Raw genomic sequence first — 26,680 nt, forward strand, 5'->3', positions numbered from 1 at the left:
TGCCTGTAGTACATTGCCTGTAGTATATTGCCTGTAGTATATTGCCTGTAGTATATTGCCTGTAGTACATTGCCTGTAGTATATTGCCTGTAGTACATTGCCTGTAGTATATTGCCTGTAGTATATTGCCTGTAGTATATTGCCTGTAGTACATTGCCTGTAGTATATTGCCTGTAGTATATTGCCTGTAGTATATTGCCTGTAGTACATTGCCTGTAGTATACTGCCTGTAGTATATTGCCTGTAGTATATTGCCTGTAGTATATTGCCTGTAGTATACTGCCTGTAGTATACTGCCTGTAGTATATTGCCTGTAGTATACTGCCTGTAGTATACTGCCTGTAGTATATTGCCTGTAGTATATTGCCTGTAGTATATTGCCTGTAGTATATTGCCTGTAGTATATTGCCTATAGTATATTGCCTGTAGTATACTGCCTGTAGTATATTGCCTGTAGTATACTGCCTGTAGTATATTGCCTGTAGTATATTGCCTGTAGTATACTGCCTGTAGTTTACTGCCTGTAGTGTACTGCCTGTAGTGTACTGCCTGTAGTACATTGCCTGTAGTACATTGCCTGTAGTATACTGCCTGTAGTATATTGCCTGTAGTATATTGCCTGTAGTATATTGCCTGTAGTATATTGCCTGTAGTATATTGCCTGTAGTATATTGCCTGTAGTATATTGCCTGTAGTATATTGCCTCTAGTATACTGCCTGTAGTATATTGCCTGTAGTATATTGCCTGTAGTATACTGCCTGTAGTATATTGCCTGTAGTATATTGCCTGTAGTATACTGCCTGTAGTATACTGCCTGTAGGATATTGCCTGTAGTATATTGCCTGTAGTATACTGCCTGTAGTATATTGCCTGTAGTATATTGCCTGTAGTATACTGCCTGTAGTACATTGCCTGTAGTATATTGCCTGTAGTATATTGCCTGTAGTATACTGCCTGTAGTATATTGCCTCTAGTATATTGCCTGTAGTATATTGCCTGTAGTATACTGCCTGTAGTATACTGCCTGTAGTATATTGCCTGTAGTATATTGCCTGTAGTATACTGCCTGTAGTATATTGCCTGTAGTATACTGTCTGTAGTACATTGCCTTTAGTATATTGCCTGTAGTATACTGCCTGTAGTATACTGCCTGTAGTACATTGCCTGTAGTATACTGCCTGTAGTATACTGCCTGTAGTATATTGCCTGTAGTATACTGCCTGTAGTATACTGCCTGTAGTATATTGCCTGTAGTATATTGCCTGTAGTATATTGCCTGTAGTATATTGCCTGTAGTATATTGCCTGTAGTATACTGCCTGTAGTATACTGCCTGTAGTATATTGCCTGTAGTATATTGCCTGTAGTATATTGCCTGTAGTATACTGCCTGTAGTATACTGCCTGTAGTATATTGCCTGTAGTATACTGCCTGTAGTTTACTGCCTGTAGTGTACTGCCTGTAGTGTACTGCCTGTAGTACATTGCCTGTAGTACATTGCCTGTAGTATACTGCCTGTAGTATATTGCCTGTAGTATATTGCCTGTAGTATACTGCCTGTAGTATATTGCCTGTAGTATATTGCCTGTAGTATACTGCCTGTAGTATACTGCCTGTAGGATATTGCCTGTAGTATATTGCCTGTAGTATACTGCCTGTAGTATATTGCCTGTAGTATATTGCCTGTAGTATACTGCCTGTAGTACATTGCCTGTAGTATATTGCCTGTAGTATATTGCCTGTAGTATACTGTCTGTAGTATATTGCCTCTAGTATATTGCCTGTAGTATATTGCCTATAGTATACTGCCTGTAGTATACTGCCTGTAGTATATTGCCTGTAGTATATTGCCTGTAGTATACTGCCTGTAGTATATTGCCTGTAGTATACTGTCTGTAGTACATTGCCTTTAGTATATTGCCTGTAGTATACTGCCTGTAGTATACTGCCTGTAGTATACTGCCTGTAGTACATTGCCTGTAGTATACTGCCTGTAGTATACTGCCTGTAGTATATTGCCTGTAGTATACTGCCTGTAGTATACTGCCTGTAGTATATTGCCTGTAGTATATTGCCTGTAGTATATTGCCTGTAGTATATTGCCTGTAGTATATTGCCTGTAGTATACTGCCTGTAGTATACTGCCTGTAGTATATTGCCTGTAGTATATTGCCTGTAGTATATTGCCTGTAGTATACTGCCTGTAGTATACTGCCTGTAGTATATTGCCTCTAGTATATTGCCTGTAGTTTACTGCCTTTAGTATATTGCCTGTAGTATATTGCCTGTAGTATACTGCCTGTAGTATATTGCCTGTAGTATATTGCCTGTAGTATACTGCCTGTAGTATATTGCCTGTAGTATATTGCCTGTAGTATATTGCCTGTAGTATATTGCCTGTAGTATATTGCCTGTAGTATATTGCCTGTAGTATATTGCCTGTAGTATACTGCCTGTAGTATACTGCCTGTAGTACATTGCCTGTAGTATATTGCCTGTAGTATATTGCCTGTAGTATACTGCCTGTAGTATATTGCCTGTAGTATATTGCCTGTAGTATACTGCCTGTAGTACATTGCCTGTAGTATATTGCCTGTAGTATATTGCCTGTAGTTCTGAGTAGGTAGGACCACTATGGCAACACTAAATCAAATCATTTTTAGTCACATCTTTAAAATTCTGCTCTATTCAATATATTGTAGGGATGACGAGGGTTTTGAACAGAAAAAATACCATGCACCCAGGCGGCGGAGACTGGGTTTTCCTCCAATCACACCCAATGCATGTCTACAAGATACCATAGCATGTCAAGTATTTGACTCTGTCTGGAGTGAAGTATCACACTGGTTACAAGCACTCCTAAAAAAATACTTAGAAAGGAGAATAACAGGTAAGAAAGAAATAGTAAATTCTACGATATAACGATTACAAATTGCTATTTCTATGATATCTGCACTCTTTTTCTTGTTCAATCTGACAGAACAAAATGATGGCATCTTCCATATTGTGTCAGTTTGGTCAGGTTTACCATGTGACCTTTGACCTGGCATGAAGCACACCTTGTATATAAAGGAGTGCCTAGACTGTAAGTTACATCATGTTATTCTGCCACTCATTGGCTGTCCCAGAAAAAGCTAGACATATCTTATAAACAAACAAATACCTAAAGTAGATTTCAGTGTATTTGAGTTAACTTTGTCACTGTTTAATTTTGTCCCCAACATAGATTCTGATGAAAGGGCAATGGAATCACAGGATGTGTTAGGATTGATACCAGTCCTTGGTCCATTTGATCCTCTAGAATCACCTCCACCCTCACGGGGATTTGATCAAGTAAAACTTCATCCAATGCAGTCAACGGTAAGTGAAATATGTTGCTGTCATGTTGGTAACTTAGAAAGTAAGTGTAGTGTACCACTATAGTCTGCAAGTCAAGTGTGTATTAAGTCAGGGAAGGTACATGATTACTCTCTGTATTAAGTCAGGGAAGGTATATGATTACTCTCTGTATTAAGTCAGGGAAGGTACATGATTACTCTCTGTATTAAGTCAGGGAAGGTATATGATTACTCTCTGTATTAAGTGAGGGAAGGTACATGATTACTCTCTGTATTAAGTGAGGGAAGGTATATGATTACTCTCTGTATTAAGTCAGGGAAGGTACATGATTACTCTCTGTATTGAGTCAGGGAAGGTACATGATTACTCTCTGTATTAAGTCAGGGAAGGTACATGATTACTCTCTGTATTGAGTCAGTGAAGGTACATGATAACTCTCTGTATTAAGTGAGGGAAGGTACATGATTACTCTTTGTATTAAGTCAGGGAAGGTATATGATTACTCTCTGTATTGAGTCAGGGAAGGTATATGATTACTCTCTGTATTGAGTCAGTGAAGGTACATGATTACTCTCTGTATTAAGTCAGGGAAGGTACATGATTACTCTGTATTAAGTCAGGGAAGGTACATGATTACTCTCTGTATTAAGTCAGGGAAGGTACATGATTACTCTCTGTATTAAGTCAGGGAAGGTACATGATTACTCTCTGTATTAAGTCAGGGAAGGTACATGATTACTCTCTGTATTGAGTCAGTGAAGGTACATGATAACTCTCTGTATTAAGTGAGGGAAGGTACATGATTACTCTTTGTATTAAGTCAGGGAAGGTATATGATTACTCTCTGTATTGAGTCAGGGAAGGTATATGATTACTCTCTGTATTGAGTCAGTGAAGGTACATGATTACTCTCTGTATTAAGTCAGGGAAGGTACATGATTACTCTCTGTATTAAGTCAGGGAAGGTACATAATTACTCTCTGTATTAAGTCAGGGAAGGTATATGATTACTCTCTGTATTGAGTCAGGGAAGGTACATGATTACTCTCTGTATTAAGTCAGGGAAGGTATATGATTACTCTCTGTATTGAGTCAGGGAAGGTATATGATTACTCTCTGTATTGAGTCAGTGAAGGTACATGATTACTCTCTGTATTAAGTCAGGGAAGGTACATGATTACTCTCTGTATTGAGTCAGTGAAGGTATATGATTACTCTCTGTATTAAGTCAGGGAAGGTACATGATTACTCTCTGTATTGAGTCAGGGAAGGTATATGATTACGCTCTGTATTAAGTCAGGGAAGGTATATGATTACTCTCTGTATTGAGTCAGTGAAGGTACATGATTACTCTCTGTATTGAGTCAGGGAAGGTATATGATTACTCTCTGTATTGAGTCAGTGAAGGTATATGATTACTCTCTGTATTAAGTCAGGGAAGGTACATGATTACTCTTTGTATTAAGTCAGGGAAGGTACATGATTACTCTCTGTATTAAGTCAGGGAAGGTACATGATTACTCTCTGTATTAAGTGAGGGAAGGTACATGATTACTCTCTGTATTAAGTCAGGGAAGGTATATGATTACTCTCTGTATTGAGTCAGGGAAGGTACATGATTACTCTCTGTATTGAGTCAGGGAAGGTACATGATTACTCTCTGTATTAAGTCAGGGAAGGTACATGATTACTCTCTGTATTGAGTCAGGGAAGGTATATGATTACTCTCTGTATTAAGTCAGGGAAGGTACATGATTACTCTCTGTATTGAGTCAGGGAAGGTATATGATTACTCTCTGTATTAAGTCAGGGAAGGTATATGATTACTCTCTGTATTGAGTCAGTGAAGGTACATGATTACTCTCTGTATTGAGTCAGGGAAGGTACATGATTACTCTCTGTATTGAGTCAGGGAAGGTACATGATTACTCTCTGTATTGAGTCAGTGAAGGTATATGATTACTCTCTGTATTAAGTCAGGGAAGGTACATGATTACTCTTTGTATTAAGTCGGGGAAGGTACATGATTACTCTCTGTATTACGTCAGGGAAGGTACATGATTACTCTCTGTATTAAGTAAGGGAAGGTACATGATTACTCTCTGTATTAAGTGAGGGAAGGTACATGATTACTCTCTGTATTAAGTGAGGGAAGGTACATGATTACTCTCTGTATTAAGTGAGGGAAGGTATATGATTACTCTCTGTATTAAGTGAGGGAAGGTATATGATTACTCTCTGTATTGAGTCAGGGAAGGTATATGATTACTCTCTGTATTGAGTCAGGGAAGGTACATGATTACTCTCTGTATTGAGTCAGGGAAGGTATATGATTACTCTCTATATTAAGTCAGGGAAGGTACATGATTACTCTCTGTATTGAGTCAGGGAAGGTATATGATTACTCTCTGTATTAAGTCAGGGAAGGTATATGATTACTCTCTGTATTGAGTCAGTGAAGGTACATGATTACTCTCTGTATTGAGTCAGGGAAGGTATATGATTACTCTCTGTATTAAGTCAGGGAAGGTATATGATTACTCTCTGTATTGAGTCAGGGAAGGTACATGATTACTCTCTGTATTGAGTCAGGGAAGGTACATGATTACTTTCTGTATTAAGTGAGGGAAGGTACATGATTACTCTCTGTATTAAGTCAGGGAAGGTATATGATTACTCTCTGTATTAAGTCAGGGAAGGTATATGATTACTCTCTGTATTGAGTCAGTGAAGGTACATGATTACTCTCTGTATTGAGTCAGTGAAGGTACATGATTACTCTCTGTATTGAGTCAGGGAAGGTACATGATTACTCTCTGTATTGAGTCAGGGAAGGTACATGATTACTTTCTGTATTAAGTGAGGGAAGGTACATGATTACTCTCTGTATTAAGTCAGGGAAGGTATATGATTACTCTCTGTATTAAGTCAGGGAAGGTATATGATTACTCTCTGTATTGAGTCAGTGAAGGTACATGATTACTCTCTGTATTGAGTCAGTGAAGGTACATGATTACTCTCTGTATTGAGTCAGGGAAGGTACATGATTACTCTCTGTATTGAGTCAGGGAAGGTACATGATTACTCTCTGTATTAAGTGAGGGAAGGTGAGGGGAATATCTTGGAATTTGAAATCACCTATGAAAAGTCAAGGAAAAATTAACATTAATTCCTGGAAAATCCCTGCCAAAGTGAATTTATGTAACAATTAACAGTCTGACAAGTTAATTTTCCATTCCTACAAATTATACAGTTATACAAAAAATAGTCAGGAAAATGACAAAAGTTGACTGTGATTTCGCATAAAATTATTTGAAAAGTTTTGGAAACACATGGAAATTTAATTTGTTATATGTTTATAAACCCCATTCATATTTATTTTTATAGACAGTGTGTTGATAGCAACAAGAAGTCATTGTAAAGAGTTTTAATATGTATTCAAATGTTTATTATTTAATGCTAGGATATTTATCTATTGTTGTTTTTAGGCCAGACTGAATACTGCACCTGCAAATACAACAACAGATTTAGATGGTCTCATGATGATCTACCCCAAGTATTTACATAGTAGAGACAAAGCTATCAATCCACTCATGTAAGTAACACTACATTTTATCCAATTTATTGTGTCTGTCTTAAGTTCTATCAAAAGGTTATCTTTGTTACATGTCATTGCAGTTGAAGTAAGAACCCAGTAATGTTTCTTGTCCAACTAAAGAGTTTTTAAAAATGAGCATATTGGAATCCAAAATGAAATTGAAGTTGTTGGTTTGATCTTAAATGTACTTACTAACATTAGTTACAATCTAAGAAAAATTGAGTTCTTCTTGTCTTGTCTATATCTATTCAATTGTAGATTTTAATGTTTTTTGTCTCATTTATGAAGAATGCATGGTATTTGTTTGTAAGATATATATATATGTTTATACAAGCAGCTGTGCATATGTTCATCCACAATGTCCCTATTGCTCATTCCATCACTGAAGATAGTTTTGGAGAGTGCCTTCTATGACATCAAAAGCTTGTTATTTGATACAATTCATTACCATTGCATTCAATTCAGATCTCCAATATCCATGATAAAAAATGCTTAGGGTGCAAAAAGTAGTTGGAATTCAAAGTCGTAACTCATTTAGAGAAATTGCCATGGTCAACCATTGTGAGGGCACTGAAATTCAAAGTCGTAACTCATTTAGAGAAATTGCCATGGTCAACCATTGTGATGGCACTGAAGAGTGCCCTCTATGGCAGCAAAAAACAACTTACTGCTGTTTACGGTTGAAATCTACAGTTTCCATGAAAAATCCCAACATATATTTTAGTACTAGTTGAATTTTGAGCCATTTTGGTTGTAAACATCTATAAATACACTTTAACTAACATTGTAACATTTCTCCCTTCTAACAGTGACGATGCACTAAGTAACAATCGTCCAGGTTCAAGTACATATTTGCCACGGCCTAGAACAGCTAATAAAGTTCAAAGACAATTTAAAAAACTTCAGCCACCGCTGAAAAATGCTGAACGTGCAAAGACTCCAATGGATGATTTTAATATACTAGCAATAGGGAAGAAGTTGTAAGTATTGTTGTTTTAAGTGATTGCTTTAATAGTAAGATCTCTGTGTTTATTGTCAACATCCCATATTTGAAGTCCTAGTTGTTTTACCGGTATCATATTACAGAATGCACCTCAAAAAAATAAACTCTTCAAACGTGTCCTGTTACTTTGTTTTAAAAAAACCTCCAATCCATTCTTAGTTAAAATCAAGGGAAAAAATGAGGAATCACCATGCATACTTTTTATATAAATTTCAAAATGATATCACAATTAATGGCATTATCAAATCCACTATGGCCACCAACTACAGTGGGGGAAATGATATATTTTCAATTTACTGAAAAACAAAATACTACAATTTTCTTGTAGTATTTCAGTAGGACCAGGGGCTTTCATATGGCAAAATTTGGTTTTCAGGGAAATTTGTTCACAAGGTGCATTCTACCTTAAATTTGTGATTTTTGTTGTGCAAGTATGGGTATGTTATTGTCCAAAACCAATGACTTTCATGACTCCTGTCAATCTGATTAAAAACTGATATGGTAAAATCGGCTAGATGTCTTTATTTACCTCTATTTCCATCACTTTGTGTTTTTTGTTTTGTGTGGAAGGTGGCAATCACTTAGAACAAAACAAACGACACAAAGCAATGCAAATAGAGGTAAATAAAGACATCTAGTCACTTTCACCACATCAGATTTGAATCAGATTGGACCTGTGTGTAACACAGGAATAGTATGTCAGGTACCATCTTGGAATAAATTGACATCAAATTGTATACATGGCTCAATTTTATCATCTTGATTACCACAAAAAATCTTCTAAGAAAAGATTATAAATTGTTATTGGAGGGATTTAAAGGAGATTTCAAATTGTAAATCTACCTCCATGATGTAAATCTACCTCCATAATGTAAATCTACCTCCATGATGTAAATCTACCTCCATGACGTAAATCTACCTCCATGATGTAAATCTACCTCCATGATGTAAATCTACCTCCATGATGTAAATCTACCTCCATGATGTAAATCTACTTCCATGATGTAAATCTACCTCCATGATGTAAATCTACCTCCATGATGTAAATCTACCTCCATGATGTAAATCTAGGTCACTTAGACGTCATGAAAGTCATTCAATTTGTGCAACTTTGTATACATTGTGAAACATTCATACATATTTCCAGCAATGCCCTTTTGTAAGGCTAGCGACATACATAGTTCCAGCAATGCCCTTTTGTAAGGCTAGCGACATACATAGTTCCAGCAATGCCCTTTTGTAAGGCTAGCGACATACATAGTTCCAGCAATGCCCTTTTGTAAGGCTAGCGACATACATAGTTCCAGCAATGCCCTTTTGTAAGGCTAGCGACATACATAGTTCCAGCAATGCCCTTTTGTAAGGCTAGCGACATATCAAAATAGTTTAGAACTCATCTTTCAAAATGAACACCATGTCAATTTTTTGTTGGGTAGGAGGATGTGCGTAGTTGTTGTTTTAAAGTGGTTGTTGTATAGTTTAATTGAGGGAAATTTTTGGGTCATCTTTATTCACTTTCAGCCCAAAGGGTAAACTACCAGAACACAAGTGGTAAGTGTTGTTGTATGGCAGATTGGGATGTTATGGCAACTAAACATCAAACTAACGGCAAGGGGTTGCCACAGAATCAAACAAATGCACAGACTGTAATTGTGTTGGTGTGAGCACCATACATAATATGATATTGTTGTGTTACCCAATCAATCTGATAAAATCAAACTCACCACGTGTGTATCATGTTGTTAAAGGAAAGTCATGTCTTGTATATTTCAAATTAAATCATCCCCACTCAATTTCCATGTTTGTCCTATCCCATTCCTGACACATACTGAACTTAACTTTTTTAATTTGATAACTTTTAAGCGTTATGTGCGTGCACATACACACACACACACACACACACACACACACACACACACACACAGACACACATGCATACACACACTCATAGACACAATAAGGATGCACATTCATTGTGTACATCTATCTATCCACATGCACACACACACACACACACACACACACACACACACACACACACATATATACAGTCAGTCTTGTATGTCAAAATTGACTAAAATCTGTTACTATTATCTAGCATTGAAATAACAAAATGTATTCAATTTGTCACCAGGAAAACAGGATCAGCATCACCACCACATCACATGACTAGTCTGTCACCTGGGGGATACCAGTGGACAAGAAACAGTGTACTACCACCAATAGAAACAGTACATGAAAACTCACCTATTGGCACAAAACCAGTGGTAAGACAATGCAAGATACTCTCACCTAGAAAAATAGACAATTTCCATTCATTGCGTATGCAGTATCAACACATGGTGTCCACTTATGAAAGACAAGTGTTAGTGACACATCAAATTGGCTTAGAAGTTAGAGGACACATTCATCACCACATAGTAAGGGTTAGGAAATACCAAATTTTGATGTCTTACAAGAAATTGCTGTGCATTACTGATGAGTTAGTGTGGAAGGTAATCTGACATACTGACACTTTTTATGTGTTTATAGAAAAGGTATATCTTCATTTGGTCACAACATATACCAGGAATTATTCTAATTTGACAGTACATACCGGAACATACAGGGGTTATAGCTAGTCTTTTAGTAACATATACCAGGAATTATTCTAATTTGACAGTACATACCGGAACATACAGGGGTTATAGCTAGTCTTTTAGTAACATATACCAGGAATTATTCTAATTTGACAGTACATACCGGAACATACAGGGGTTATAGCTAGTCTTTTAGTAACATATACCAGGAATTATTCTAATTTGACAGTACATACCGGTACATACAGGGGTTATAGCTAGTCTTTTAGTAACATATACCAGGAATTATTCTAATTTGACAGTACATACCGGTACATACAGGGGTTATAGCTAGTCTTTTAGTAACATATACCAGGAATTATTCTAATTTGACAGTACATACCGGTACATACAGGGGTTATAGCTAGTCTTTTAGTAACATATACCAGGAATTATTCTAATTTGACAGTACATACCGGTACATACAGGGGTTATAGCTAGTCTTTTAGTAACATATACCAGGAATTATTCTAATTTGACAGTACATACCGGTACATACAGGGGTTATAGCTAGTCTTTTAGTAACATATACCAGGAATTATTCTAATTTGACAGTACATACCGGTACATACAGGGGTTATAGCTAGTCTTTTAGTAACATATACCAGGAATTATTCTAATTTGACAGTACATACCGGTACATACAGGGGTTATAGCTAGTCTTTTAGTAACATATACCAGGAATTATTCTAATTTGACAGTACATACCGGTACATACAGGGGTTATAGCTAGTCTTTTAGTAACATATACCAGGAATTATTCTAATTTGACAGTACATACCGGTACATACAGGGGTTATAGCTAGTCTTTTAGTAACATATACCAGGAATTATTCTAATTTGACAGTACATACCGGAACATACAGGGGTTATAGCTAGTCTTTTAGTAACATATACCAGGAATTATTCTAATTTGACAGTACATACCGGAACATACAGGGGTTACAAAATGTATAGCTAGTCTTGTGATAAGACCTTTGAGCTGCACTTGGTAGGTTGCAAACAAAAGGTGATGGATGACAGTAGCACTATTGACAGTACTATGGAGCACTCTGGTATGTGACCTATAAGGTTGTACAGTTTGCCTGAGAATCTATCACCTAGACTAGGTGTTGTACAGTTTGCCTGAGAATCTATCACCTAGACTAGGTGTTGTACAGTTTGCCTGAGAATCTATCACCTAGACTAGGGGTTGTACAGTTTGCCTGAGAATCTATCACCTAGACTAGGGGTTGTACAGTTTGCCTGAGAATCTATCACCTAGACTAGGTGTTGTACAGTTTGCCTGAGAATCTATCACCTAGACTAGGGGTTGTACAGTTTGCCTGAGAATCTATCACCTAGACTAGGTGTTGTACAGTTTGCCTGAGAATCTATCACCTAGACTAGGTGTTGTACAGTTTGCCTGAGAATCTATCACCTAGACTAGGGGTTGTACAGTTTGCCTGAGAATCTATCACCTAGACTAGGGGTTGTACAGTTTGCCTGAGAATCTATCACCTAGACTAGGTGTTGTACAGTTTGCCTGAGAATCTATCACCTAGACTAGGGGTTGTACAGTTTGCCTGAGAATCTATCACCTAGACTAGGGGTTGTACAGTTTGCCTGAGGACCTATCACCTAGACTAGGGGTTGTACAGTTTGCCTGAGAATCTATCACCTAGACTAGGTGTTGTACAGTTTGCCTGAGAATCTATCACCTAGACTAGGGGTTGTACAGTTTGCCTGAGAATCTATCTCCTAGACTAGGGGTTGTACAGTTTGACTGAGAATCTATCACCTAGACTAGGGGTTGTACAGTTTGACTGAGAATCTATCACCTAGACTAGGTGTTGTACAGTTTGCCTGAGAATCTATCACCTAGACTAGGGGTTGTACAGTTTGACTGAGAATCTATCACCTAGACTAGGGGTTGTACAGTTTGACTGAGAATCTATCACCTAGACTAGGGGTTGTACAGTTTGCCTGAGAATCTATCACCTAGACTAGGTGTTGTACAGTTTGCCTGAGAATCTATCACCTAGACTAGGGGTTGTACAGTTTGCCTGAGAATCTATCACCTAGACTAGGGGTTGTGCAGTTTGCCTGAGAATCTATCACCTAGACTAGGGCTATAGCAAGAAGTCTTTTACATGAATTCACACAGGATATGTAGCTCAAAAATACAGATTGTCGCTGTATAGTCAATTTCAATTAGGCTAACGTTTAAAGATCTATATCAAAGAGTGTTTTTTTTTACTTTAAATGTTTCAACAGAACTAGTATAGGAGACACTATATTCATAGAATACATAACAAGTAACACTATTTGCAAAAAAGTAGAAGTCCACTCATTGTAAGTCATATTATTATTTTTCAGCGTGGTCTTAGTGGACGATTTTCACACAACAGGATATCTAGTGCTGCAGCTGATGAAATTAGTAGAAGGCCGTACAATAAAATGGCAAACCCAGAATCAAGACCAAACACTACACACACATTTAGGGTAAGTCTACAAACCTTTGACCATTGGTGGGATGTTGATATAGAACTTTGACCTTTGGTGGGATGTTGATATAGAACTTTGACCATTGGTGGGATGTTGATATAGAACTTTGACCTTTGGTGGGATGTTGATAGAGAACTTTGACCTTTGGTGGGATGTTGATATAGAACTTTGACCTTTGGTGGGATGTTGATATAGAACTTTGACCTTTGGTGGGATGTTGATATAGAACTTTGACCTTTGGTGGGATGTTGATAGAGAACTTTGACCTTTGGTGGGATGTTGATAGAGAACTTTGACCTTTGGTGGGATGTTGATAGAGAACTTTGACCATTGGTGGGATGTTGATATAGAACTTTGACCTTTGGTGGGATGTTGATAGAGAACTTTGACCTTTGGTGGGATGTTGATATAGAACTTTGACCTTTGGTGGGATGTTGATATAGAACTTTGACCATTGGTGGGATGTTGATAGAGAACTTTGAGAAGTTTATCTGCTCTCTGCATAGTGGCCGGGCATACACCGTTTACTTATCGTGGTTTGCACTGTCGTATCATAATCACAATTTAGACTAATAAAAGTACAAACAGCTATTCACAGTTATAATTTTATTGGCTGAATTTTATTTCTCCGGGTTGATTGCTCGAAAGTTAGAGCGTAATTACCGAGGTGTTTAGACTACTGTACAAAACATGCGGCCTGTGTGATGATGGCATCCGGGGATGGAGGTCACATGACTATGATCAATGCAATGTAAACCGTGATGTAAAGACATTCAAATAGTACCAAAAACCCAGCACTGTAAATCACATTGGAAATCAATTTTAATCACCTTATTAACATCTCATCATACAGAGTCTGTTATCATTTAAGGAATGAAAGTTTTTGAAATTAGGTTAAAAGTACGAAACTGAAGTTCAGCAATCATTTTAACATCAGAATCCCCCCCCCCCCTAAATGAACGAAGTTTGTTTTCTGAGCTTGTGTGGCATTGTGCTATCGTTCCTAGTATAATATAGTTAATAATTTTATGCATAAATTTGTTGTAGGGTTCTCACACCACACTAGTCAACTATTCATCAAGTTAAAGAGACAAGACAAGATGTCAACGTCACTCCCCAGTTATAAAATCACTCAGAACTTTAAATAGAGACCAACATCTGAACTTTAAGTGATACATTTTCTCTGTTTGAATGATCAGAGTTTTATTATTTTTGTGTTTGTATTAATGATAGCCTAGATTAGTCAGTCAATAAAGAATATTACATAAAGAGGATAAGATGTCTAGTTTGTCTTTAATAATAATAAATAAATAAACTAATAATAATAAATAAATAAACTAATAATAATGCATGATAATAGTCACCTAGGTGGTTCTCACTTTAGCCAGTTGAGTAGACTGTGAATCGACTCTAGTCTTTAATACCTAACATTAAAAAACATTGATTACATAAATGTATTTACTTTCCTAGATAAGGAGGGTTCCAGGGTTACAGTTTAGGGTTGCTGATAAATGATTGGAACAAATAAAGGCCATGCTAAGATTGGTTGACTTTGGTATGTGATCTATGTCAGGTACAAAAATTCAGTGTGAATAAAGTCCCAAATCCAGCTAATAAGTTTTACTACTTTATGTGGTCTCAGAATGAAACTCACATTTGTAGTCTGAACATAGTATCTGTTAATGTTATGATGTTTATTTTATTACCTTAGTAGTTAATACTGTTAAAACTTAGAGTAGTCAATTATTGGAAAATAATATACAACAGTAAATTATTGAAAGTTTCCTTTGCTATTAGAGTTGAATAATATATTTGTCATTGACAGTCAATGTGAATAGTAATTAATGTCTGTTGTGAATATACTAATATTGTGAAATGTCGTTCTTGCAGTCGGAAACTCCATTTGGTTTTAATAGGAGATCATCAACACCACAATCAATTCAAGTTCCTTACAATACTAGCGTGTTTAGGCCATCAAACCCCACCCCAGGTAAGTGCAATATCACTATTATGTTATCAGTCAATGGTGTCATTAGAAAGATAGAGGTAACAACTGTAGATTTGGGTTATGTCAAAGATAGAGGTAACAACTGTAGATTTGGGTTATGTCAAAGATAGAGGTAACAACTGTATATTTGGGTTATGTCAAAGATAGAGGTAACAACTGTATATTTGGGTTATGTCAAAGATAGAGGTAACAACTGTAGATTTGGGTTATGTCAAAGATAGAGGTAACAACTGTAGATTTGGGTTATGTCAAAGTTTGTAAGTAAATTAGCAAAGAATCATTAACATAGAAACTTTTATTAGAATTTTCATCAGGTTTACTAGCTAGCAATTTATTTCACATCTCCTATAAAGTTGTTGCAGCAAAGCTGTATTTATATAGGCACTAATGATACATCCTTAGATGTAAAATATGACAGTTTTATAGTACATTTTTGTTTTGCTTTATCCTCTAGAATAAATTTATGTTTTCATTACACTGTTTTTTTGTAGGCAATAACAATAGTTTCAAAGCTGGCATCCATGGCGTAAGGGTTGGAATTGGCACATCGACATCACATATGGAGGTTGGACAACCACCGTTTTTTAAAGTCTCATAATTCTATGTAGCACCATACCTCGTTAGCACATATAAATATGGACAATTTTCTACCAAGGAAGACATTGTAAATATGCTGCAAAGAAATTCAAGAAGATTTTGATCCTAGTTCCTAGTCAATGGAGCACCCACTGTGTACAAATGTAAACGGACCTGGAGCAGGTTGTTTACGTCTTGTGAATGACTCCAAATCATGAAGACTTTTTTATAAATAGTCAAAGATGTTTGACAGCAATCTGCGATACCCTACGCTACCTTTATCAGATGATATTTCAGAATCGACAATGACATCACCGAAGATAACCCCTCAGAAATGAGAAAAGCTTCGACTAACCTCTCAGGATGCTGACAAAGCATGTTTTTACATAAAATAGTTTAGTTTTAGTTTCGCCATGACAAATACTAGGCACTTTCTTACAGTTTCTTTCAAATGGGCACTTTTAAAGATAGAGGGTGCTAGTTATCCATGAAGGGCTTCAGTTCATTTGGCCATAGAGTCATGAATAGAAAGAATCAACAGCTGTTGAAACACAAATAAAATTTGAATGCTCAAAAAAAAAAAATCAAGATGGAATACAAAACAACGTATTTTGTGTATTGCAAGGGAATTGAGTAACCCAGCTTTATAGAAAATGTTTTACAGCAGTCTAGATTTGGGCGAGACACATTGAGAAAAGTTGATATGGAATTTGAGAGAAACTGATGGAATTCAATGAAATTGTTGATAGTCTTTTGTTGAGTTAGTTGTATTCTATGTAGAAGTAAATTAATGTATTTATGTATCACTAGCTAACACTCGAACTAAAAGTGACAGTTTCATAAGGCAATATGGATGAAATGTCTCAAATTTTATCTTATATTTTCAATTTTAGATAGCAGTTTTTTTTTAAAAAACATTAAAGTTGTTTCTAAGCCCTGCACATAACATATTTGTTTGATTTTAATTCTATTTTACTACTACAATGTACACTGTAAAATGTCTTTCCTATCATACTATGCCATCATTTGGTAAAAAAGTAGAGTTCACAACACACAACAGTGTCATTGCTATGATTAGTTGATGTACAAGAAATATAAATGTGAAATCAGCATGGAGAGCGCCAAATATGGACATTTGTTCCTTCAGATTATCACCCTAGTCTAATGTGCTAACACTGCAAGTATATTGTATATGTAAGTGCATATTGGAACAGTGATATGTATTATCACTTGTTGAATACTGATAACCATATGTATATGAGGAATAATGGTACTTTCATCCATATTGCCTTTAACACTCTGAAAAATCTATCTTATACCATATTGCCATGGAAACAGTCATAATTAACTTACTTCATCATTTGTGCATTCTTCTCTTGCCAGACACTTTCTGTGTGAATTTTTTTTTCAAATATAACTTTATTGTAAGAAGACAGTACTTTTTATTAAGCCTTCACACAATAGATCTTAACATAAGGTTAAAGGTCAAAGTTGAAAGGGTAGTTTTAACAGATCGATGAGGTTGTCCTTGTTAGTGTTAATTGGGCAAAAATGGTGTAAAAATTAACCGAGAACAAAAAACTAAAAAGTGCTAAATTGTAAATAGTATGTAAATATTGTAAGGATTGACGAGAATTGATTGCTTATCATCACCTATGTATATTTTATATCTAGATACTATGTAGTTCTCGTAGAATGTTTATGTCATTTTCAGGATCACATTCACAGTGAAAGCCAAGATGCACTTAAGTGTATGAAATTTCACCAATCTCCCTTCCCCCCCCCCCCCCTTTTCACTGCAGTTATTTGGTATTAATCATTCCAGACAATCATTGTATCATTTTTCTTTACTATAAAATTATGTTTTATTCAAGATTCCTTTCAGACAAGCAAGGGAAGAACAGAAATCTAAGCTTGGATTCTCACTGTTCTTTTTTATTTGAATTCCAGATGTTCATCATGCAAAATGCAACCACATCTGGCAGCTCAGTCCTATTATGCAAATTTCCTATAGTCAGGCCTTTGTAGGAGGCTCCCAAATATAACTCGTAGCCCAGTATAAGATAGATCCCTGCTATTTTCATTCACTCTTCACTCATTGTGATTATTTCAAAATAACAACTGCCTGGCCAGACATCTACCTCAAGTAGTCCCTATCTTACTGGCATGCCACTTCCTTGTCATTATTGCACCAAAATGATGTCATGTGATCATCATGTGATCTAGACATAGTTCAAAGCAATGAGAAAACCACCACATGGGATTTTCATTTGAGTCACTCACATATCGCTTGAATGTCACATGGTCATCATGCAACCTACATTTTATTCAAAGCAAACTGAACAGCAAGGTTATAAAGTGACTTAATTTCACATGATATTGCCCAAATGTCACATGACCATCATGTGATCCATCTCATCATCAGGAGAAATTCATACACTTTGTGTAACTTGATGTACATTCTGAATGACGTTACTGTGGTTACAAATTCATGTAGTATTTTGTTTATTTATTTTACATTTAGCAAACTAGAATATCCAACATTTTCCATATAAGATCCAAAGTGAACACATCCCAAACAGAACCTATCAAATGTTCACATTAACAAGACAAATGTCATTTTTAACACACGTTAATAGAGAGATACAGGTTGAACACTTCATCATTGACTGACTGTAATACACGGAGATACATTTAGAGCACTTACAGTTAATAGCGTTATTTCAATCATCACCATGGAAACTCTGTTTATTAGAGAAGAGAATCATTTTATAAGGCCGATTTATCCCTAAAGTGAAATTTTGAAAAAATGACATTATGTCTGCATTACTTTATAAAAACACCACCAGTCTGTCAAGTAGGTGTGCAAGTATCCAAACATATAAACTTTGACCTTAAAGTCTTTTTGGGGAGCTCACACCATTCTGCTAAATAAACCCCTAAAGTCTTTCTCATAGTCTGTTATGCTAATTTATTTCATTATATGTACATTTATGGTAATATGACATAATTTTGAATATTAGGAATACTGACACCTGGTTTGTACAAAAAGCTTGCTTGTGTTCATATAATGTAATAGATATATATTGCTAGTGACTATATTGGAAGTTAGAATGCATGAAGATTACTACAAATAAAAGACAGTCACAGCCGATTCACATTTAAATCAAAATTTGTAACAATCTGCTCATGTCAATTTTAAATGGGTTATGTAAAAAGTATTTATGCAACTTTTATCCACAACACAAAAACAACTGACTATATTTTGTCAGATGAAATAGTCATAATTATATAAAGTAATTTACATAAATTAGCAAAATGACACTTGTTTATCTCGTCTCCTAGCTCCATTATGGTATCCTTTCTGTAGTCCAAAAAAGTGCTCTAAAGTCTTGAATTAAAATAGTCTAAATTATTGCTTTAAGTTTTGTAGTTGCATAAGAAACTGCAATCAGATCACTAAGATATCAAATCTGCACTTATTCACTTATTATACAAAGATTATGTTCATGAACCAAAGTAGAAAAAATTGCTGTTTAAAAAACGCTGCCACATCTTATAAAGATCAAAAATGAAATATTTTGAATTTTTGTGAAATAAGAAGTTTACTGTGACAATATGTATGTATTTCTTTTTCAGTGAATCTAAGTGTTTTTAGACTACAGTGATTGTGATAGTGTTTCTTCTCTTATATTCTTTATAAAAATGGTATTTACAAGTTTTACAGTGCAAAGATTAACAGTAGTGTAACCCATGGGTGTAGAGTACTGAGTGGACTTGCTGCAACGTTTGCAGTGTTCTTTACTGCCTTCATTTGACTAGCATAGTGAGTGAAAGAGCAGCAGAAAGCACTGCAAACACAAGTGCAAATACCCATAGTATCTAAAAGTTGCATTCACATGTGATGGAACACTTTTATTATTACATATGTTTATCTGAAAGAACAAATTTTGTAGTAATATAACCATGTACATGACATTGTGTACATCATGTACTGCAGTGGAAATACCAAGTAGACTGTGTATACATTGATATAAGTAATCACTGCTATATATGGAATAATAATAATAATAATTGCTTTGTCAAATATCTCCCTACATGTCTTTTGTCTTTTTAAGTCAACTATTTTTCTAAGTACAGCTTATGTCACAGTGACTTTTGGGTCTATTATAAAAACTTTCAATCACAAAAACTTGTTTTGTGTTTATTTCATTTGGGGTACGTTGTGTCATAACATAGTTGTATTTTCCTCTACAGCTTAAACTGTGTGTTACTATTGTACTGTCAATGACCTATTAGTCAAGTATAAATATCTCTTTTTACAATAAATGCATTTTTTAAAGGAGCAGGGTGTGTTTGTCTTGATTTTATCTTGTGTACGTTGACACTTAAATATTGGAAGTGATCACTTACATTAACAGTTTTCTTTATGTCTAATCTTCTGGGAGATTATCACACTGGACAAACAGTCAATCATGCACAAACTGGTAATTTCTTGGCAGTTATAAGATTAGGGGTGTTTTAGATAAGAGGAGAAGAATGGACAAAGTCTTTATTTAGTCAATAAAGAAAAGAGAATATTATGTAATAGACTTTTAGTGGTCTGAGATATAGCTGAGAGCAAAGTAGTCAGGGAAAGAAAAGAAATAGTTTTAAAACTCAATGAGTGAATTGATCAATATCACACACAAAATAAGTTATATTGCTCCACAAAAATTCATCATTCAATCGATCAATCATTCAACCAAATAATAAATCAATCGATTGATCAATTAATAAATTACATGCTTGCTGCCCTCTGTGATATAACGACCTGAAACATAATACACGAACAAACAAAAATCTTGTATTATATTCACCATGATAGCATTTATGTCCTTTTATTAACTTACACATTCACTGTTATCTCATCCAATTTTATTAAATGGGTAAGGTACCAAAACACATTCACTGTTATCTCATCCAATTTTATTAAATGGGTAAGGTACCAAAACACATTCAAGTACCCAAGATTGTTACTGTGAACAAATTATCCGGTTTTTTAGACCTGCCAATCTTCCTTGATGAACAAATGCAGGGTGGGGTGGGGTGGGGTGGGTGGTTAAAACTGCAACTATTCTAAAAGTAGTCGGGAGGGTGGGGTGGGCGGTTAAAACTGCAACTGTTCTAAAAGTAGTCGGGAGGGTGGGGTGGGCGGTTAAAACTGCAACTGTTCTAAAAGTAGTCGGGAGGGTGGGGTGGGCGGTTAAAACTGCAACTGTTCTAAAAGTAGTCGGGAGGGTGGGGTGGGCGGTTAAAACTGCAACTGTTCTAAAAGTAGTCGGGAGGGTGGGGTGGGCGGTTAAAACTGCAACTGTTCTAAAAGTAGTCGGGAGGGTGGGGTGGGCGGTTAAAACTGCAACTGTTCTAAAAGTAGTCGGGAGGGTGGGGTGGGCGGTTAAAACTGCAACTGTTCTAAAAGTAGTCGGGAGGGTGGGGTGGGCGGTTAAAACTGCAACTGTTCTAAAAGTAGTCGGGAGGGTGGGGTGGGCGGTTAAAACTGCAACTGTTCTAAAAGTAGTCCGGAGGGTGGGGTGGGCGGTTAAAACTGCAACTGTTCTAAAAGTAGTCGGGAGGGTGGGGTGGGCGGTTAAAACTGCAACTGTTCTAAAAGTAGTCGGGAGGGTGGGGTGGGCGGTTAAAACTGCAACTGTTCTAAAAGTAGTCGGGAGGGTGGGGTGGGCGGTTAAAACTGCAACTGTTCTAAAAGTAGTCGGGAGGGTGGGGTGGGCGGTTAAAACTGCAACTGTTCTAAAAGTAGTCGGGAGGGTGGGGTGGGCGGTTAAAACTGCAACTGTTCTAAAAGTAGTCCGGAGGGTGGGGTGGGCGGTTAAAACTGCAACTGTTCTAAAAGTAGTCGGGAGGGTGGGGTGGGCGGTTAAAACTGCAACTGTTCTAAAAGTAGTCGGGAGGGTGGGGTGGGCGGTTAAAACTGCAACTGTTCTAAAAGTAGTCGGGAGGGTGGGGTGGGCGGTTGAAACTGCAACTGTTCTAAAAGTAGTCGGGAGGGTGGGGTGGGCGGTTAAAACTGCAACTGTTCTAAAAGTAGTCGCGAGGGTGGGGTGCAACTATTCTGAAAGTAGTCGGGAGGGTGGGGTGGGCAGTTAAAACTGCAACTGTTGTAAAAGTAGTCGTGTAAGCCTTAGTCTGTAAGGGTGTTAACCCATGTAAGCCTTAGTCTGTAAGGGTGTTAACCCGTGTAAGCCTTAGTCTGTAAGGGTGTTAACCCGTGTAAGCCTTAGTCTGTAAGGGTGTTAACCCGTGTAAGCCTTAGTCTGTAAGGGTGTTAACCCGTGTAAGCCTTAGTCTGTAAGGGTGTTAACCCGTGTAAGCCTTAGTCTGTAAGGGTGTTAACCCGTGTAAGCCTTAGTCTGTAAGGGTGTTAACCCGTGTAAGCATTAGTCTGTAAGGGTGTTAACCCATGTAAGCCTTAGTCTGTAAGGGTGTTAACCCGTGTAAGCCTTAGTCTGTAAGGGTGTTAACCCGTGTAAGCCTTAGTCTGTAAGGGTGTTAACCCGTATAAGCATTAGTCTGTAAGGGTGTTAACCCATGTAAGCCTTAGTCTGTAAGGGTGTTAACCCATGTAAGCTTTAGTCTGTAAGGGTGTTAACCCGAGTAAATACGGTACTTGGTCAATTTGACCTTGAAATTCAAAGTCTCATGAATTTGTACCATTATACCATGCACAAGCCAAGTTATTATCTTTGAACATAAAATATGGAATATATACCCTGGTTGTTCTACATCACTGGTTCTGTGGTGCTCAAAATAAGAGTCAAAGCGTTCTAAATCACCATTAGTTTTCCCAATTTTTGCATGAACTATGTGATTGAGGAGGTATAATTAGATTATTCCCAAATATTTTTCTTCATTCAGTCACAAAATTATCATGACCCTAAGGGGTTTGTCACTACAAGTCTAGTGACAAGGCCAAAACGATATGAAAGAATTCTAAGTTAAAGATTGATGAATAATATTATTATGTAGCTTGCCTTGAAATCTAAGTAAAAAGTATAAATTGCTTTATTATGAAAATTGCCTTGCTTTGTAAATCTTACCCCTTAGGTGACTCGTAGTGACAAGGCCCCTTAGGTGACTCGTAAGAGACTATTGGGTGAATACTATATCTTTTGAGCATTTCTTTTTTACTATGAAAATAATTCTCAAAGGAAAAATGAAAGACTCCCCTCAACCACATCCATACCCACCTGATATCAGCAAAATAAAAACCACTAGAAAGTATACAGTCCAAGTGAAGTTTTCATGATTTTCATTACAAAGACTGTTAAAGCGGAGTGTTGGGTATAAAAGGCCCCCTAACTTCGCGGGGGTTATTGTCAAATTTGAATGCAGACTGTTAACAACGTCTTGATTCCTCTCTTAAAAGCCGTGATAACAATTAGCAGCTGGTGATTTTCGTAATAAATTTGGTATGTGTAGACTAGTGAATGTCTGTTGAATGCGGGTTTGGTCACAGAAAGGTGATATTTAAACATGGTAGAGACAATTTCGTACAAAACACGGTCAAACTGGGTCTGTTCGTTACTACTGAAAAGCCGTTACTTTTCAAACCTGGGATTAAAACGCCTGCCAATCACACTTGTTCAAATACGGGTACGTAAATCCACGAAAGTTTGTGTAGCAATCAACGTTATCTTGAAGTAAACATGATTAGTAATTAGTACCTCTCCATGCCCAAGCATAACGGTACATGCAAGTTTGCTTTCATGAAACATTGAGTTCACATTTACGACGTCTATGCATAAAGTAGCGGTGCTGAAACGAAATATTTCAAAAACATGAATAGCGAACACTACTACAAGTCGCTACGATTGTAGGCCTATAGAGTTGATTGTAATGTTCAAGGAAACACTATTTTTTCAACAGGATTTTTGTTGATAGTGTTCACACTGAGCCGTGTACTTCCCTGATACTAGTCCTGCTTACATGACGGTGCACGAGTCTGTATTACTGACTTGACTCTAAACACCAGGAAGGGGAGGGACAATTGTCAGAATCGAGTCCCGAATTCCGCCGTATGCAAGCAGGACTACCCTGATACATAACGTGCAGGTAGCGGTCGTTTCTTTATGCCCCACGTCTATCCATGAGGGGCCAATACTTTTTATACCGGATTTTACGGAGAAAGATATTGTGATTGCGTGCTGGTTGACATGTGCCGAACCAACTACATGCCTGTGAACTTGTTGTATATTGGTGGTGTTAAAGAATCTGTCGAGATGATTATAGTTAGAGCGCCACCAACGGCCATTTTACAATCAAGGCGCGCAAACAAATAAAATATCTATACAGATATGAAGAAGCCGTCAAAATGGTAATTTAGTTATGAATTCATACTTCAATTGCAGCACTTCAAGCTTCAACCAAATTGTCATAGCGTAAACGTTACCGTTTTCGGTGTTTGTTGATGTTTTATTATTTAATTACCCTAAAACGTTCTAAATCCACATATATGGTGGTTTTCTTAAATGTATCTCTTTGGCAACACTACCATATCCTACTTACGTAAATAAAAACGTTTTCGGTTATTTCAATAAGGTTTCTGCAATAATACATAGTACATATTGGAAAACAATTACTAATACTTCTCAAAGTTCAGTGTTCTGAGTGTTCAAAGATTAACGGCTCAAAGATTGTCCCCTTTTTTTGGTGTTTGCAACTTTTTCTGGCACAGATATATGTCCTCAAACAATTACAGATTAGCAAATAAGCGATGTGCTATTGCCTGTAATATCGCAATAGAGAAATATTAAATGTTTCATATGCCCTATGACCATTTTGCTGACGTGGAGAGCACGTCTTGGGTAGTTTAGAAACGACGTGATATTATCATTACTTATCAACGTGATGGTTTCCATCGATAGCACGGCCATTACGGAGAAGCATCTTCCCTCACGGGCGAAGCGATGATTAAATAGACCACATCGGTGAACAGTAGTCTAGTATGGGACATACTGAACGGCTTCCCATATTCCATAGTATTGTATCATAGTGTGGTTTTATGTACTCTGTACGGTCCGACTCCAAGAACCACCCTATAGATTCATCCGGAGTTCGTTCTCGGAGCACATGTTTTTAGAGAGTGATTACCATAGAAAATCGAAAGTCTAGAAAAATGAAATTAAACCACTGTATAGAGTATTGTTGCATATAAATGTTTTCTTCTTGGAAGTGCAAACTATGTACTTGTATACGGTGTGCGGGAGAATGACTGATATGTTCAAGTACATGTATTTACATTTATAACGTATTTACATGTAGAGTGTATGCAAATTTGGAAAAGACACACTGTAATGGGATACTGACGCTAATTTTGGCAGGAATGTATTAACCATAACAAAGCGGATATGTATGGGAAGCCGTTCAGGCCAAAAATATTTTTTTATTTCAGCTGTAGTATTTTATATTTTTCGTACTTACAAACTAATTTTAAGAGTTTATGTACTTTTATTCCATGTTCACATTATTTTAATTGAAATAAGTTTTCATTTATTTGAGAATATTGTTTTACTTTTCGTCAAACCAGAATTTTTTTAAGGATTATATATAATTGAAAGTCAAAATATATTTTTTGTTAAAGTTTTTTATTTTATTTTTTAAATTATTAAAAAAAAATGTTCAACTTTTATTTTTCCTTCCCAACTTTTTTTTTTTTGGCCGAGTCTGCTGACAAAGTTGGGAAGAAAAAAAAAAGTTGAAATTTTTTTTTTTAGATTTAAAAAATGAAATAAAATAACTTTAACAAAAATATATTTTGACTTTCAATTATATATAATCCTTAAAATAATTCTGGTTTGACGAAAAATAAAACAATATTCTCAAATAAATGAAAACTTATTTCAATTAAAATAATGTGAACATGAAATAAAAGTACATAAACTGTTAAAATTAGTTTGTAAGTACGAAAAATATAAAATACTATAGCAAAAATAAAAAAATATTTTTGGCCTGAACGGCTTCCCATAGATATGTCCTATAAAATTTACTGGGTACGGGGTAGACCATTCGATATCCTGGGGGGGGGGGGGGGGGGGGGGGGCTTGGAAGATTGGTGGAGAGTCGTTATTTTTTTTTCACACCTGCTTGCCTGAGAATTATTTTTTTCCTCCTTCGCAACTTTTTTTTTCTTTGCTTCTTTGAGATATCCGGATTTTTTTTTACATCAATGTTGAACACCTACTTTTGTTGCCACAATTTTCTGTTTGGTTTTCGCACAGGATAATATAGAGAGTAAAAAGATGCTGTTCTATCACAAACAAATTTTATTTAGAAAACTACATATTTCATACATGTTTGATTTTCAATTAAATAAACATCATTGACAGTTTTTTATGCCATGGTATGATGACACACTGACAACACAAATCGGAAACTTGATTGGTGAGCTCAGACATTCAGATAAACAACAGTCAGTTTCTCCAGCCTGGGGGGGGGGGGGGTGTCAGTGTTTTTTTCTATTGGGCCGACAAAAGGTCACTGACCCCCTGAATAAAGTTTCATAGCATCTGACAGTAAGCTGTAGAGGGAAGAGCTTTGAAACTGGGATATGTCCACCTCTTATGTGAGCGTGTGTGTGTGAATGGGGGGGGGGGGGGGTTCTACGGGGTTTCCCCCTAGAAGCCCTGGAGGATTTTTACTTCTAAAGGCAATGTTTAGGTTATTCACAGACACTTTCAGACAATAATTTACAAACTTTACAAGGCAGCTCTAACATTTAAAAAACAACTACATAAGGTTGAAACATTTTTTAAATAAAGTTTCACAGCATCTTGACACTAAGAGGTGGAGGAAAGAACTTTGATTTGAGACTGGAACATGTCTATCTCTTATGGGGGAGGTGGTTCTAGGGGGTGTCCCCCTAGAAGCCCTAGAGGATTTTTTACTCTTAAAGCCAATTTTCAGGCTATTAACAGACACTTTCAGACAATAATTTGCAAGCTTTACAAGACAGCTCTAACAATTGCAAAAAGCAACTACACACGGTTGAAACA

The 26,680-nt window shown here is 36.5% G+C and overlaps 1 protein-coding gene across 1 annotated transcript in view; it reads left to right on the plus strand.

The window, feature by feature from the left end:
- Positions 1-19,924, plus strand: part of LOC144452023 (protein FAM149B1-like) — a 91,749-nt gene extending 71,825 nt beyond the window's left edge. The window contains exons 6-13 of the mRNA XM_078143020.1: positions 2,703-2,890; positions 3,227-3,360; positions 6,828-6,934; positions 7,747-7,917; positions 10,075-10,207; positions 12,917-13,042; positions 14,936-15,035; positions 15,545-19,924. Coding sequence (XP_077999146.1) covers positions 2,703-2,890; positions 3,227-3,360; positions 6,828-6,934; positions 7,747-7,917; positions 10,075-10,207; positions 12,917-13,042; positions 14,936-15,035; positions 15,545-15,651 — 1,066 coding nt within the window. The 3' untranslated portion in view covers positions 15,652-19,924. The remainder of the gene's footprint in view (positions 1-2,702; positions 2,891-3,226; positions 3,361-6,827; positions 6,935-7,746; positions 7,918-10,074; positions 10,208-12,916; positions 13,043-14,935; positions 15,036-15,544) is intronic.
- The last annotated feature ends 6,756 nt before the right edge of the window (positions 19,925-26,680 follow it).

The sequence above is a fragment of the Glandiceps talaboti genome, chromosome 22 (genome assembly GCF_964340395.1).
Source record: "Glandiceps talaboti chromosome 22, keGlaTala1.1, whole genome shotgun sequence".
In the NCBI taxonomy this organism is placed as follows: Eukaryota; Metazoa; Hemichordata; class Enteropneusta; family Spengelidae; genus Glandiceps; species Glandiceps talaboti.